The sequence below is a fragment of the Macaca nemestrina genome, chromosome 8 (genome assembly GCF_043159975.1).
Source record: "Macaca nemestrina isolate mMacNem1 chromosome 8, mMacNem.hap1, whole genome shotgun sequence".
In the NCBI taxonomy this organism is placed as follows: Eukaryota; Metazoa; Chordata; class Mammalia; order Primates; family Cercopithecidae; genus Macaca; species Macaca nemestrina.
In genome coordinates, this window is record NC_092132.1 from 84,808,657 (window position 1) to 84,824,407 (window position 15,751).

At 43.2% G+C, this 15,751-nt stretch overlaps 2 protein-coding genes across 10 annotated transcripts in view; one reads left to right on the forward strand and one right to left on the reverse strand.

Moving 5' to 3' along the window:
* LOC105482235 (RAB2A, member RAS oncogene family) overlaps nucleotides 1–10,085 on the reverse strand; it is a 102,918-nt gene extending 92,833 nt beyond the window's left edge. Inside the window, exon 1 of the mRNA XM_011742261.3 lies at nucleotides 9,817–10,085. Within this exon, the coding sequence (XP_011740563.1) occupies nucleotides 9,817–9,862 (46 nt within the window). The 5' untranslated portion in view covers nucleotides 9,863–10,085. The remainder of the gene's footprint in view (nucleotides 1–9,816) is intronic.
* The window catches only part of LOC112426729 (uncharacterized), a 129,365-nt gene continuing 123,604 nt past the window's right edge, over nucleotides 9,991–15,751 (forward strand). For 8 of the 9 annotated variants that reach the window (XR_011607004.1, XR_011607003.1, XR_011607005.1 and 5 more), the window contains exons 1-2: nucleotides 10,133–10,255; nucleotides 13,244–13,358. Coding sequence is in view for 2 of the 9 variants with exons in the window: in XM_071068217.1 (XP_070924318.1) it covers nucleotides 13,347–13,358 (12 nt within the window). In the remaining 7 variants the exon portion in view is untranslated. The other variant, XM_071068216.1, reaches the window with a different exon arrangement.

Here is a 15,751-nt window from a genome sequence, read left to right on the forward strand (position 1 = left end):
TGGCTCTGTGTCCCTACCCAAATCTCACATCAAATTGTAATTTCCAATGTTGGTGGAGGGGCCTGGTGGGAGCTGATTGGGTCACAGAGGTGGATTTCCCCCACTTGCTGTTCTCAGTGACAGTGAGTTCTCATGAGAGCTGGTTGCTTAAAAGTGGGTAGCACTTCCCCCTTCACTCTCTCTTTCCTGGTCTGACATGGCAAGATGTACTTGCTTGCCCTTCACCTTCTCCCATGATTGTAAGTTTCCTGAGGCCTCCCAGCCACGCTTCCTGTACAGCCTATGGAACTGTGTGTTAATTAAACCTCTTTTTCTTCATAAATTCCCCAGTCTCACGTAGTGTTTTTTTTTTTTTTTTTTTTTAGACGGAGTCTTGCACTGTTGCCCAGGCTGGAGTGCAATGGTGCCATCTCAGCTCACTGCAACCTCTGCCACCTGGGTTCAAGCGATGCTCTTGTCTCAGCCTCCTGAGTAGCTGGGATTACAGGTGCATGTCATCACACCCGGCTAATTTTTTGTATCTTAGTAGAGACGGGGTTTCACCGTGTTGCCCAGGCTGGTCTCGAACTCCTGAGCGCAGGCAATCCACCTGCCTTGGCCTCCAAAGTGCTAGGATTACAGGCATGAACCATCATGCCGAGCCTCAGATAGTTCTTTATAGCAGTGTGAGAATGGATTAATGCAGCCCTTTATGGTAGGCAGAATAATGCCCTCCAAAAGATATTAACATCCTAATCCCCAGAACCTGTGAATATTTTACCCTACACGGCAAGGGAACTTTGCAGATTTGATTAAGATTAGACCTTGAGATGGGGAGATTAGCATGGATTATCCAGGTAAGCCCAATCTAATCACACGCATCCTTAGAAGTGAAGAACCTTTCCTACAACAGAGAGACATGGGATGGCCCAACAAGAATAAGAAAGATGAGACACAAGAAGGACGTGACCCACTGTTGTTGGTTGTGAAGATGGAGGAAGGGGACCATGGGCCAAGGGATGTGGGTAGGTGGGTGGACTCTAGAAGCTAGGAAAAGCTCTCAGATGATAGCCAGGAAGGAAATGGGGTCTCAGCCCTACAGTTTCATGGAAGTGTATTCTGCCAACAACCTGAATGAGCCAAGACTCTCTAGAAGGGAACCCAGTCCTATTGAAACCTGGATTTCAGCCCAGTGAGACATCTTAGACTTCTGAACTATATAAGATAAATTCATGTTGTTTCAGTTGCTAAGTTTCTGGTAGCTTGTTATGATAGCAATAGAAAACTAATATACACACACACATACACACACACACACATACATACACAAATATATACACGTATATATCCTTACTCTCTCATTTACATTAAAAAACTAAAAAAAATTATATAAGTGCCCTTAAATCCTGTTTTGAAACAAGGAGGAATAAATTGGTCAATGCATGCAGCCTAGCCAGCAGAACCTACCTGGCACACATTCATCACTTACTGAAGCACTAACTCTAACTCTGTATCAGGCACCATCCTTCCTTTAAGGAGTTGGCTACAGCATGCAGCTATCGATATTCATTTTCTCCCTTAGATTTGGCTAAAAACACAGTGACTCTCAGCTATACCTGAAAATAAGAATACTTTAAAGTGAGAACTGGGAGAAACCTAAAGCTACATTGTGACTATGAAAAGTAAAAATTCAGAAGATATGGGGAAGGAAAGAGCAAACAAAGGGGAATGGAGCCAGACCACCCTGTAATCAAGAGAATGGCCCGTGGAGTCAGACACCCCTCGATCTTTGTTCTACCACTGTATTTGTTCGTTTTCACACTGCTATAAAGACACTACCCGAGACTGGTAATTTATAAAGGAAAGAGGCTTAATTGACTCACAGTTCTGCATGGCTGGGGAGGCCTCAGAAACCTTATAATCATGGCAGAAGGGGAAGCAGGCACATACTACATGGCAGCAGGAGAAAAACAGAGTATGAATGAGGAACTGTCAAACACTTATAAAACAACCAGATCTCAAGAGCACTCACTACCACCAGATCAGCATGGGGGAATCGCCCCTATGATCCAGTCCTCCCACTGGATCCCTCCCTCGACACGTGGAGACTACAGAAATTAAAACTTGCGATGAGATTTGAGTGGGACACAGAGCCAAACCATATCAACCATCTACTAAGATAACTTGCCCCAAATGGCACAACTCAGTTTCTTCATCTGTAAAACAGTAATCTCATATGTCTGTTGAATAATTAACAGATAATAAGTTTTTGATATGGTGTAGGAACTATAAAAAGTGTGGAGGATTACTCATGAGAATCTGCTATACAGACCACAGTGCCAAAAGCTAATGTGATGGAGAATTCCATGCAAATTCAGTCTGGCTACACCTTAGGGATTAAATAAAATCCCCCAAAGCAGAAAATTTGACAGCAGAAAAAGAAGAATCAATTTTAGGAAAATAAGCAAAAAAGGCCCATGGCTAAACCAGCAGTGGAATTTTACAGTACTACCATCACTACAAACAATATTTTTAAAAAATACTGATGACTGGGACTCCCCGGAGAGTGACTAAAACAGCATTTCCATGGATGAGAACCAAATATTAATAGTCTGAGTTGAGAAACACCGCAGAAATTAAAAGGGGGCTTCTATCTGTGCATGACAGGAAAAGAATCTAGAACCTTTTTGCCAGGCATCTCTTACTTACAAGTAACAGCTAAAACTAGAGTACTTTAAAACTTGCAAATAATCAAGGCTAACGAAATCAAATGGGACAGTTTCTTGGAGAAAATGTAAAGTTAGGAGGGAGACAAGAGAGGTCTGCATATAGCTGCATCTTTTGTACCAAAGGACACAGTCTCACAGACTGAGGACGAGCAGAGAATAACAAATGAAGTAAGCACAGCTGGGCCAGAAGGAAAGGGAAAAACAGCCGAGATGGCAAAATTAGGGCTTGCTCAAATAAAACATCAAACTGGCTGGCTACTGCAAGAGGAGGACAGCTGAAGAGTTAAAACGAAGGAGGGGAGCAGTTGGGGTGATAAAAGAGAAAATTTCATGCTGGACAGGAATGGCATAGGACAGAAAGGACAGAATACCAATTGAGAAGATAAGGAGGGAGAGTCACCAGAGGAGTTTAAGAAAGGTAAATAGGAATGAGAACAACAGGGACAATGGCCTCTATGATTCACTATAAAGTCTCAGGCACAGTATAAATATTAGGTGGAGGAAGTAGTAAATAAACTGGGTTAGAAAACAGACAGCAAAGAGCTAGTTAAAAATCCTGAAGGACCACCAATAACATACAAAAATTTAAGGATAACAAAAGTATATCATCTAAATTGCAAATGATGTTAAAAGATGTTTCAGCTCTCATTTGATAAATGAAACAGCTAAGCACGTCTAAAAACGGGCAAAACTAAATAATACAGTTTAGGAATCTGTAAGTGATACAACTACGAAGAAAAGCAGGGGAGGATTAATACAAAATTCAGGCTAGTGGAAAACTGGTTGAGAAAGAGATGTATGTAAGAATGTGGAGTCCTTGGCTGGGCATGGTGGCTCACACTTGTAATCCCAGCACTTTGGGAGGCAGAGGCGGGCAGATCACGAGGTCGGGAGATCAAGACCATCCTGGCTAACATGGTGAAAGCCCGTCTTTACTAAAAATACAAAAAATTAGCCGGGTGTGGTGGCATGCGCCTGTAGTCCCAGCTACTTGGGAGGCTGAGGCAGGAGAATGGCGTGAACCCGGGAGGCGGAGGTTACAGGGAGCTGAGACTGCGCCACTGCACTCCAGCCCGGGCGACAGAGAGAGACTCGATCTCAAGGGAAAAAAAAAGCAAGAATGTGGAGTCCTTTTGCATGTGTGTTTATCATTATTCCTTAAAACTATTAAACTGCATATATATTACATATATTCTTTTATATGCATGCTATATCTCATAATAAAAAAGCTTTTATAGAATTTTTCTACCTCTGAACTTCCCAGTTTGTTTTTTGAAGATAACTCTAACAAATCTGCTTATATAATAAAATAAAATGACTAGTATTTCTGGCCACAGGTTCTGCAACATTCAGCTCCACCTCAAATTTAGTCAATCAAAATCCCTAGGGGTTGGGTAGCTGAATTTTTTTTTTTTTAAACAAACACCTCAGTGATTCACAAGAATCTAAAGAATCTCAAATTTGAGTCTCCCACAGAAAGGTCTTCCTTCTGTTTTTCTCCAGAGCTCCTGAAAATCTAATCCCATTCCTTCCCCAAATCCTCTAGAACTTTGCTCCTTCCCTCCCCTTCTCTTGTATTTAACCTTTCAACCTCAAGTCTCTCCTATCTTAAAATACAAACACGCACTCACATCTACTCTTCAATAAAATAACCCATGCATGGTTCTACTTGTAACTTTCCAATAACTCTTTTGGTAAAAGCACCAATATTACGTGTGATATTGTTTAAATTTTTTTTAAAAAAACAAAGTAGGAGGACCCTACAATATAAAAAGCCCCATTTCACCAACACCAACTCTTCCAGTGTAACCAATATAAGCATATAATTCTACTCTCCTCCCCAGAAGTAACAGTTAAGTGTGTAGTCTTGGGACTTTTTCTATTTACACATATAAAAATCCACAGTTTTTTAAAACAATATAAATGAAAATACACCTTAGTTCTCCCCCTCATTGATGTCTGAATCAAACACTGTGGCAAAGCACTAATGTCTTCCTATCATTTCAACCAAAAGTCCCTAACCTCTACTGCACATGACACTAGTAACCACTCCCTCTCTATTCCATGACACTGTACTGCCCAGGTCTTTCTTGCTTTTTTGATTATTCCTTGTTAGTCTACTATGCTGATAACTTTCCCCATGTGCCCCATGAACACTAGTATTTCCCACCATTACATCCACGCTTTCATCTGTCAATGCATTCAATGAACAATCACACCTACTTCATTCCAGGAGGACAACTTTGTCAGATCCCCATTTGTCAATGGTTTTGCATGTGAACCAATGCTCCAAATCACTTGCATCAAAGAAACAAACGCTGCCTTGCCACGGTGGCTCACACCTGTAATCCCAGCACTTAAGGAGGCTGAAGTGAGTGGATCACTTGAGGTAAGGAGTTCGAGACCAGTCAGACCAACATGGCGAAATCCCATCTCTACTAAAAATACAAAAATTAGCTGAGAGTGGGGGCAGATGCCTGTAATCCCAGCTACTGGGGATGCCTGTAATCCCAGCTACTGGGTAAGAGAATCACTTGAACTTAGGAGGTGGACATTGCAGTGAACTGAGATCACATCACTGCACTCCAGCCTGTGTACAAGAGCAAAACTCTGTCTCAAAAAAAAAAAAAAAAAAGATAAAAGAAAGAAACAAATGCTTGCAATTTTGGCATGATACATAATTTCACTTTGCAACTAATTCAAACTACATTATGATCAGCAAGCCCCTAAGCCAATCAGGAGGATGGGAATCAGAAGTAAGCTTGAGAAATTAATTTTTTAAAGTGATAACTTATTAATAATTATTTTCATGCCATGATAATTCTTCTTCCCTACATAACCCTGTAATTTCAAAAGCTCAGAAAATGAACTCTCAGGTAATAGGGACTCCATTTTATGTTATTACCTCCCAAATCTCTATCCCAGATTACTCTCTCCTGAGCCAGAAATAAACTTTCAACTACATACCAGACATTCCCCCATGCCCACTCTGGCAGTGCCTACTCATCATTCCAATTTCAGCTCAAACATCACCTAGCGCCTCCCCTCAAGGATCCATCCACTTATCTATTAAATGAATCTGACACTCAGTGGTGTACCCTTGCATCTAAGACAAAGCCAAAGACCTTCCCACTAAAAAGATTATTTAAAATGCAAGTGGGGCTGACAACAGTGGCTCGTGCTTGTAATCTGGCACTTTGGGAGGCTGAAGTGGGAGGATGGCTTGAGCCCAGGAGTTTGAGACCAGTCTGAGCAACACAGTGAGAGCCCATCTCTACAAGAATTTAAAAATTAGCCAGGCGTGGTGGCATGTTCCTGTGTTCCCAGCTACTTGGAAGACTTAGGGTGGGAGGATTGCTTGGGCCCAGGAGACTGAAGCTGTAGTGAGTGAGCCGTAATAGTGCCACTGCACTCCTGTCTGGGTGACAGAGATCATGTCTCAATAGATAAATAAATAATATAAAGTAAAATAAAATAAAATGTAAGCGGTGGGTATATACATAAGACAGAAAAATAAATAAAAAATAAAATGTAAGTGGGACTGGGACTGAAGAGAGGCGAAACAGAATGAGGGAACAGAGGAGGGGACCAGCATAAAATGCAACAGGGAGTGGTAGGATTTGTTAAAATCTCAAAAGAATGGATAAAAAGGAGTTGGCCAGGTGACAAAAATCTTTGACATAACTTTTTTTGATAGGGAAAAACAAGAAAGGGTGCTTCAGATATTAACAGAAATAAGAACGCAACCAAATTTGTGCCTTTGTTTACCTTGCTGAGCATTGAGCGGCAGGGAGGGTTATTGATAAGGTTAAAATGCTAGGCAGATGCTAGAGTTTCAGGTGCAAAAATTACTATAGGTTTGTATTTTTTCTCTCCTTTTATGCTTGAAAATTAACTGCTTATTAAATAAATAACGGCTTATTAAAAACCACTTTCCACTTTACATCTAGATTTAAATGACACATTTTACTAAATGACTCAGAAACAAGACAGGAACAAGGAAACAATTTAAAGCTACATTTTAACTGCATTTAGTCTTACAGTAAGAAAACAACTCAATAGTATCATCATGATCATGTAAAAGTTTTTAAAACCTCTTCTACTAAGGAGGGAACTCTGTAAAGGAAAAATGTGCATTGTTCCTTTCCCTTGAGAAATCAAAGTACTTTCACATTTATCCTCATTTTATCTCACATACTGAGAGAAGGTTATAGGTTAGGGAAACAGGGAAACAGAAAAATTAAGTGATTTCCTTCATTCTAAGATGCATGTTTTTGACCCTGACTTTTTAAAAAATCAAGGTGGATCTCACATTACTGATTTTAAAGCCATCTTTTCTAGGGGAGGGCCACACTGAGTGTATCTTACAACTATGGGTATCCTCTGAATTCAAAAAATATGATAAAGGATTTTGCCCAAATTAATAAGCAAGAAAGTGGCAGAACTGGGTAAAAACAACAACAACAACAAAAAATCTCTGTTAAGCTATTTATACAAACAGGAATATAGCAGCCTGTTTGGCTCCTCTCTTATTAATTAAATATACAGGGCCTACCTTTTACTAGGCTCTTCCTGAAAGAAACACAGAGCCATACATAACATCTTTTCTGCCTTCAAGAAGTATATAATGGTGCCTACATAATAGAGATGCCTATACAAATATCTATAAAACAAAAAAGTCTGGGATCAATATCAGAAGAATGACACAGAGTGAGAAACATAAATTCAAAAAAGGAGTAGTCACTTTTCAGCCAGGATACTGTGAAAATCTTCACACAATAAGAGCTTAATATATGTTGACTGTGAAGGCATTATGGAAAAGTCAGATAAGACTTTGAAGGACTGATGGATTTTCCACAGGGAGAGATTGTGCCAGAAAGCACTCTAAGAATAGAGAGTAGCAGGGCCCAGGAAAAAAAACACCGAAATCAGCCACGGGGTCTCAAATGGCAGAAGCAAGCTGGGGAATAGTGGGAAAGAAGGCTAGAAATGTAGATAGGGGCTAAAATACAGAGTTCACTGAAGGTCAAACAAAAAATTGTGAGCAAACGGGAGTAGCCTTTTGACATTCATGCTTCAGGAAGACTAAACTGACAGTAAACTACACTGGCTGAACTGGAGTGGGGAGAAGTACTGCTGCAGACAACACAGTGTCAAGAATTCCATTCCTGAACTAGGTCGTATCAGCAGCAATGACAAGAAAGAAGTGTCTTCTCTTCGAACTGCGTGGGGACTGCTTTTGGATAAGAGCAAATTCCAAGAGAACAGAGCATTAACTTGTTAGGATTTGTAGCCCCACTACTCCCTGCACAATACTTTATTTACCCACAGTAGACCCTCAAATAAAAAACTGAAAAATGGCAATCAGCAAAGTCTGATTTGAATCTTCACCACTAATGAGATAGCCAAAAGGCCATAGTCACAAGCTTCTATTTCTCAAACCCAGTAATATTACAGTTAATGTGGCATTCCTCTCCAATCTTGTTTTTACAGACTAAATCAAATTTTGCCAGAAGGCTTTAGAATTCTCCTTCCTTCATCCAAATACACCACAGCATTTTTCTTTTAAAGTTTATAAATCCAATTTCAACACACACACACACACACACACACACACACACACACACACACCAGAAAACCTTGCTGAAAACTCATTTATCTAGCAGAAAGTTTTTCTTTCAGGCAGCAATCAACATGCCTTTTTTTTTTTTTGAGACGGAGTCTCTGTGTCGCCCAGCCTGGAGTGCAGCGGCGCGATCTCGGCTCACTGCAACCTCCACCTCCCGGGCTCAAGTGATCCTCCTGCCTCAGCCTCCCAAGTGGCTGGTATTACAGGGGCCCGCCACCACGCCCGGCTAACTTTTGTACTTTTAGTAGAGACGAGGTTTCACCATGTTGGCCAAGCAGGTCTCGAACTCCTGACCTCACCTCAGGTGATCCCCCACCTCGGCCTCCAAAAGTGCTAGGATCACAGGCGTGAGCCACCGCGTCCGGCCAACATGCTCATTTAGTTACTTATAGAGCCTGCCACATCATTAGTTCAACTACAAACTGCTGCTTACATTACCAAAGTTGTGCAAAGGCTCCAAAGTTGTGCAAGAGTAACCACTGAAATCAGACTCTGGTATATTAATAGTTGCAACATCTAAACAATCTTTATGTTTATTATTAGATTCAAAGTAATGCCAAATCACAGGTATTAAAAATATCTACGAAGAGTTTGTTTACGTTTCTGTGGAATACACTAGGATGTCATTTTAAGTGAGAATAACTGAATTTCTTTCTGCTTCAAATGGGCATGAGCTCACCTGAAAATTAGCAGTTGACACCGAACCTGACATATCTAAAACATCAGCGTCCCCAACAGACATACGTAAGTACACACCCAGAGCACTGAACGACTTTACATTACTATTAAATAACCCCAGTTCACACGTGGCAAAAGTGCACAGAACTCGTTCATGCTTTCCTAACCCCGAAAGGGATTCTTCAGCCGTCAAGTAATGAGACGTGACTTATTCCGCCTTGAGAGTTAAAAGTGTTAAAAAAGCACATATATGTATATATTATATATATTTTAAAGCTTTCCTTTTCTCCTTCTCAGCTGCCTGTCCCACACCAAAAAGCGCCTTGCCCAGGCCTTGACAGATGCGTGCAGGTGGAGGAAGGTTGTTACTGGTCAGGAACTAAGATCCGGGTCCCAACACCTTCTGCTCGCCTAGGATTCCCTTTTTCTTTCTTCTGGGGCCGCGAAGAGACCTAACGCGAGGGGCCCTGGGGGTGGGGTGCAGTCATGTGAGTCGGCCCCGGCGGCCCTGCGCTAGGCCTCCCCTCCTGTCACACACTTCCTGAATCGAGTGTCGCAAACGGCTGCCGCGGCCCTCGGCTGCAAGACTGGCCCGGTCGGGGGCCGCAGACCGGGCCTGGCCAGGCCGCGGCCGCTCGCAGTGCCCACGTCACCAGCTCCAGCACTGCGGAAATGGAGCGGCGCGGCCGGGAGGGAGGCGCCGGGTGGAGTCCGCGTCCCCGCCACCGCCAGACGCCGTTTGCCTCTCAGTCCGGGTCCGGAGGCCGCCGACACTCGCCCGACCGCGCCCGGGGCCCTCACCTGTGTCGCCGATTATGATGTACTTGAAGAGATAGGCGTACGCCATGGCCGCGGCCGCTCAGTGCCAGGGCACACGGCTCCTCCTCCCGCTACTGCTCCTCCTCCGCGCCCCTAACCCCGGCGCCGCTCAGCCTCGAAACGCCAGGCCCCGCCCGCCGCCGCCGCCGCTGCTGTCAGCCGCCGGGAGTGAGAGGCTGTGAGGAAGCCGGACGAGCTGACACCCGCAGAGCCGAAGGAGACAGCGCCCGACCGAGCCCAGCCGAACAATAACAGCCACCGCGGCACCTCCGCCCCGCCTCCGCGTCGACCCGGAAGTGCTGCGGCCGCCGGCGCCGCCGGAGGAAGGGGGAGGAGCCCCGCACGCTGGCCGCGCCCCGGCGGCCGCAGCACCGCCCCGCACCGAGCAGGAGTTACTCGGTCCGGTCTGTCCCTAGGCAAGGCGAGTCCGGGCTCTGGTCTTTCCGCGACGTTTGAGCGGGCGAGCCCGGCGGCCAGGAGACGCCGGGAACGGGACTGGTGGGGATGCAGAGGCTAGGTTCTGTCGCCTTCCGCCCTGCGGTGGGGGCGCGGGGCACGTGGGGGGACGGCAGAGGCGGTGTTCGGTGCAGGGCCCCGCCCTGGGCTGCTGAAAATGTGTGTGAAAATGTGGGAGGCACACGGTGAGGGGGTGGGGGTGGGGTGTTATTTCTGTGTTTGGCATCGGGGCTTGAAGGTGAAAAATGGCAGTATTTATAAATGGGAAACCGTAAATCTGGGACTGCGAAGTAAATCATGGTATGCGCATACAGTGGAGTACTACGTTGCTCTCTCCTGAGGTCAGGAGTTCGAGACCAACTTGGCCAACATGGCGAAACCGCGTCTCTTCTAAAAATACAAAAATTAGCCGGGCGTGGTGGCGCTCGCCTGTAATCCCAGCTACTCGGGAGCCTGAGGCAGGAGAATCACTTGAACCCGGGAGGTGGAGGTTGTAGTGAGCCGAGATTGCACCACTGCACTCCAGCCTGGGCTACAGAGCGGGACTCTGTCTCAAAATAATAATAGTAAATAAAAATGAATAAAGCCTCTGGATCTGTCCTGGTTTTGAGGGCTGCTCAAAAAAAAAAAAAAAAAAAAGCCTGATTTAGGTTAAGCAAAACCGAGACAGTCTGTATATGTGTGTGTATATAACATGCACCATATGTAATATATGAATTGTATACAATTTTTATGTGTAACAAATAGTGGGAAAACATTTACATTCCTATATATGCATAATCAATCTGAAAGGAAAGGTAACTGGTATTAAGAGAAAGGAGGGAATGGAATTGGGGGGAAAAATGTACTTTTCCCTGAATTTTTTTGTGCAGTTTGATGCTTTTTGCAGTGTTCATGAGTTACCTATTAAGAAATACTGTTAAAGGAAAAAACAAAATGACTATGCATTCGAGTAATAGTTATTGAATACTATGTTTCGTGTACTGCCAGGCATAGCAACTAGAGGCCCTGCATTTCTATGTTCTGTTTTTCTACTTTCCTTTTTAAATCATCCAGCCCAAAATGTCACCACTCTGTTCAAAAAGAGCACAGGTTATGGAAGAGGAGGTGGAGAATAGAGTATCAGGAAAGATTACTTAGAGATTATGATTTCTGAGCCAGGAATATGAATGATGTATAGAGTTTCTCAAAAGAACAGCAGTTTGGGGAAGGGAACCAAAGTTTATGGACAAGGAACAGAATGTGCAAAATTCCCGGATCTGTTGAGAGAATTTGAAGTTGCGGAAGGAATCTAATTGACTAACTCATATCCTCATAACCCATAACCTCATATGGAAGGAGAATCATTGCTGGGGAAAAGTGATTGGGATTTAGTGGCCCTGGTTCCTTTTGCCTAATACTCCTCTCTTTGAGGCCTCTCATTATATAATTAGTACTGACACCATCATGCTGGGTAGATGTGGAGAGTTGCTGTGTGCTTTGGTTGGCCTTGCCAAATATGAACTCACAAGGTTTTTCTGGAATATTTGGAAGGCATTTTACTAAAGGGTGAGGAGGGATGGCATGGAAGAATTTGACATGAAAAGCTACCTGGAATCGCAAAATTTGGTTCATTCACCTTTAGTTTGAGGAAGGGGAGGTCCCTGCCCAAGGCCTCCAGGTTTCAGATGTCATTTTGTCCCTCCCACTTGAGTGCCTTCACCCACATCTTCCTGGGTGATAGAGGAGAAACTCAAGTCTTCACTCTCACAAGATAGAGGGACATGGCCTTCCTTCACCAACAGCCTCAACTGGACAACGCTGTCAGGATGTCACACAAATGCCTGGCATCCTAGGAGTCAGGAGTATTCTTGCATTGTTAGAGGAGGATAGTACCTGGAGAGGTCTCTTGTGCCAGGTTATGCAGGGCCTTGTATGTTATGTCACCATGCATTTAGAACTTTACCCAGTAGACACAAGGGAAATTGTGACAGGAAACAGGGTCAGAACTGGGTATGTAGCAGAAATCATAGAAATGGATATAAAGCTATAGAGGTAATATGTTATAAGGAAAATAACTTAGGAAACCCGGCTTCTGGTCTTGGCTGTACCTGTAACTGATTGGATTAATGTGAGGAATCGTTTAGCCTCTTAAAGCTTCAGAGCACAGGTTGCGACAGTTTGTGCCTGCAGTCCCAGCTACTTGGGAGGCTGCAGAGGGAGGATAGCTTGGGAGTTGAGGCTGCAGTGAGCTAGGATGGTGCCGCTGCACTCCAGCTTGGGCTATAGGTTGAGACCCTGTGTCTTAATGAATAAAATAATTATTTAAAAAATAATTTTAAAAAACTTACGAGTGGTTCAGTGCTTTAAAGTGCTTTCAGTACTATAAAGTAAAGGAGTTAAGTGTTTCTTAAAAAGGCTATTCCAAGCATGAAGTCTTAATTTTCTGCTTAACCAGCCTCCAAATCTAAAGCCATCTGTAAAAAAGGTAGTAATCCTCTTGTGAAAATGCAAGGGCCATAGATGTCAAATGCATATTGTTCTGATTGATTGATTGAGAGGAGGTCTCGCTCTGTCATCTAGGCTGGAGTACAGTGACCCAATCATGGCTTACTGCCATCTTGACCTCCTGGGCTCAGGTGATTGTCCTGCGTCAGCCTCTTGAGTAGGTGGGACCACAGGCACATGCCACCACGCCCTGATCATTTATAATTATTATTTTTTGGAGAGATGGAGACTCCCTGTGTTACCCAGGCTGGTCTTGAACTACTGGCCTCAAGCAAGTCTCCCACCTGAAGGACAGGATTTTCAAGTTCTTTTCTGGGCTTCAGTTTCCTTATTTGGAAAATGTGGATAATAACTGCTTCACAAAGTCCATTTAGTATCAACTAAGATAATGTATGTGAAAATACCATGTAAATTATGAAAAATGTATACCTAATACATAAAACTCTTTGTGCTGCATAATTTTTAGAAATTACCTTGAGGGACTGAGTGCGGTGGCTCCTGCAGGTAATTCCAACACTTCGGGAGGCAAAGGCTGGAGGATCCGTTGAGCCTAGGAGTTCAAGATCTGCATGGGTTATATGGTGAGATCCTGTCTCTACAGAAAATTTAAAAGGAAAAAAGAAATTACCCGGAGGAAGTAAAGGCCTAATCACTATATAAATTCATGGTTTAAAATTAGCGTCGTTCCTGGCTCTATTTTATGTCTCTACCTTTTTTTCCTATGTATGACTCATAATATTTTGTTATATTTTCTATAAACCTATAATCTGTTTTAAATCCTCTTGGAAAAAATACAGGGTATAAATAAAAATCACATAAACCTCATTTAAAACATGTTCTTTAGCCCATAAAATCCAAACATTTTTCAAGAGAAGTTCCCTAGACAAAATAAGAGAAATAAACCTCTCTTCCATTAAATATAGTATACTTCCTGGGATTTTCCATTCAGTTTGATTTTTGGCTATTTTCAATCTCTCTCTTAGGATGTATTGTGATAACTCTGCCTTACATCATATGTGGTCTGAATGTCATAACTGTGGAATTTCAAAATTGTAACACTACATTCTTCAGTGTCTCCTAATCAAATTCTCCATGACATTTTCGAGTACAATGCTATGTTAGAAGTTTGCATTTGCTTCTCCCAACCAAACTTTCATGTTTGTATTTTCTCTGGTTTTAATTACTCTCAGGCTTTGGGAAGAGGGATAGGGTGGAGTCGAATGGGAGAAGGTGGTTGGGAATACTGTAATCTTGAGGCTTTTGCCTTCGTTTCCATGGTTCCTTAGCCAATCCTTCTGAAATGGTATGCAAAACTGATAGTGATGTATATATTTGCACATGTACACTTTTATGGGAGAGATTCTTCCATGACCCGGAAATAAGAACAATTGTGAAATGCCTTCCTTCAGCCCTCTCCAAATACCGTAACAGAACCAATTTTCCAGCAAATACTTAAACTCGTTACCAGTTTTTTGTTGTTGTTGTTTTGTTTTTTTGAGAAAAAAGTCTCGCTCTGTCACCCAGGCTAGAGTCCGGTGGTGCAGTTTCAGCTCACTGCAACCTCCACCTCCCGAGTTCAAGCAATTCTCGTGCCTCAGCCTCCCATGTAGCTGGGACTGTAGGCACACACCACCATACCCGACTAATTTTTGTATTTTTAGTAGAGTTAGGGTTTTGCCATGTTGACCGGACTGGTCTTGAACTCCTGGCCTCAGGTGATCCACCTGCCTTGGCCTCCCAAAGTGCTGGGATTACAGGTGTGAACCAACACACCCAAACTCAGTACCAGTTTTGGAAGAAGAAATAATTAGATTCAAATCCTGACTTTACCACTCAACATCAGTTGAGTGATCTTGGATAGATTACTCAATGCTCTAAGTCTTAGTTTCCCCTCTGAGATGACATATATAAAATGTCGAGTACTATGTCAAGCACACAGAGGACACTTCTGAAACATTGAGGTTGTTTCCCCCTTCCTTTCCTCTCCTCTTTGTCGTCTTCCACCTTCAACCTGTTAATAAGAACTGTAGCTGTGAAGGAAATACATCTCTCCCTCTACCCCAGCTCACCCAACTGGCAATAACAAAAAACCACAGGAGGCTGGGCGCAGCAGCTCACACCTGTAATCCCAGCGCTTTGGGAGGCTGAGACGGGTGCATCACCTGAAGTCAGGAGTTCGAGACCAGCCTGGCCAACATGGCGAAACCCCATCTCTACTAAAAATGCAAGAATTAGCTCGGTGTGGTGGCACGCACCTGTAGTCCCAGCTACTTGGGAGGCTGAGGCAGAAGAATCATCTGAACTCAGGAGGGGGCAGTTGCAGTGAGCCGAGATTGCACTACTGCACTCCAGCCTGGATGACAGAACAAGACTCAGTCTCCAAAAACAGACAGACAAAAACCATAGGAGTTAAATGAGCCCAACAAGGACCCTGCCTTAAAGGAGATTAGAGTCTTCTTGTGCTAAGTCATAAATAGCTTTGGCCTGATGAAGGCTACAGAAAGGTGCTCTATTATTTTAGAGAGTACAATTTTTGGGGGGGGGAAATGAGGGTAGATTTTGTAGAGGGAGAGTCTCAAGCTGGGTCTTCAAGGGCATTATCTTTTATAGCTATTGCCTTAGCCTAGTCATTCCAGGTGCTTCAACAACCCTCCTTATTGTGCTTTGTTTTTCTCATCTACTTGATATGCCATTTCTAGTCTAATTGGATAACATTCTTAGTAATATTTCTTGTTTTGCTTTTCCATTCATGACCTATTTCTGGTTAGCTTATTATTATCCCAATATTCATTGTTTCTGGTTCAATCATCTGGTTCCACGTTGAAGCCAGAAGTGACTGTTTTCTCTTTTCCATTCCGTTCTGCTCTTCCTTCAGAAAGCTACCTGACGAGTCAAAAATTGGTGACAGCAAATTCACATCCTCAGTCAAAGTATGTGTAGGTAGGAGAAAAAAGTTTCTTTTATATGTAGGCTA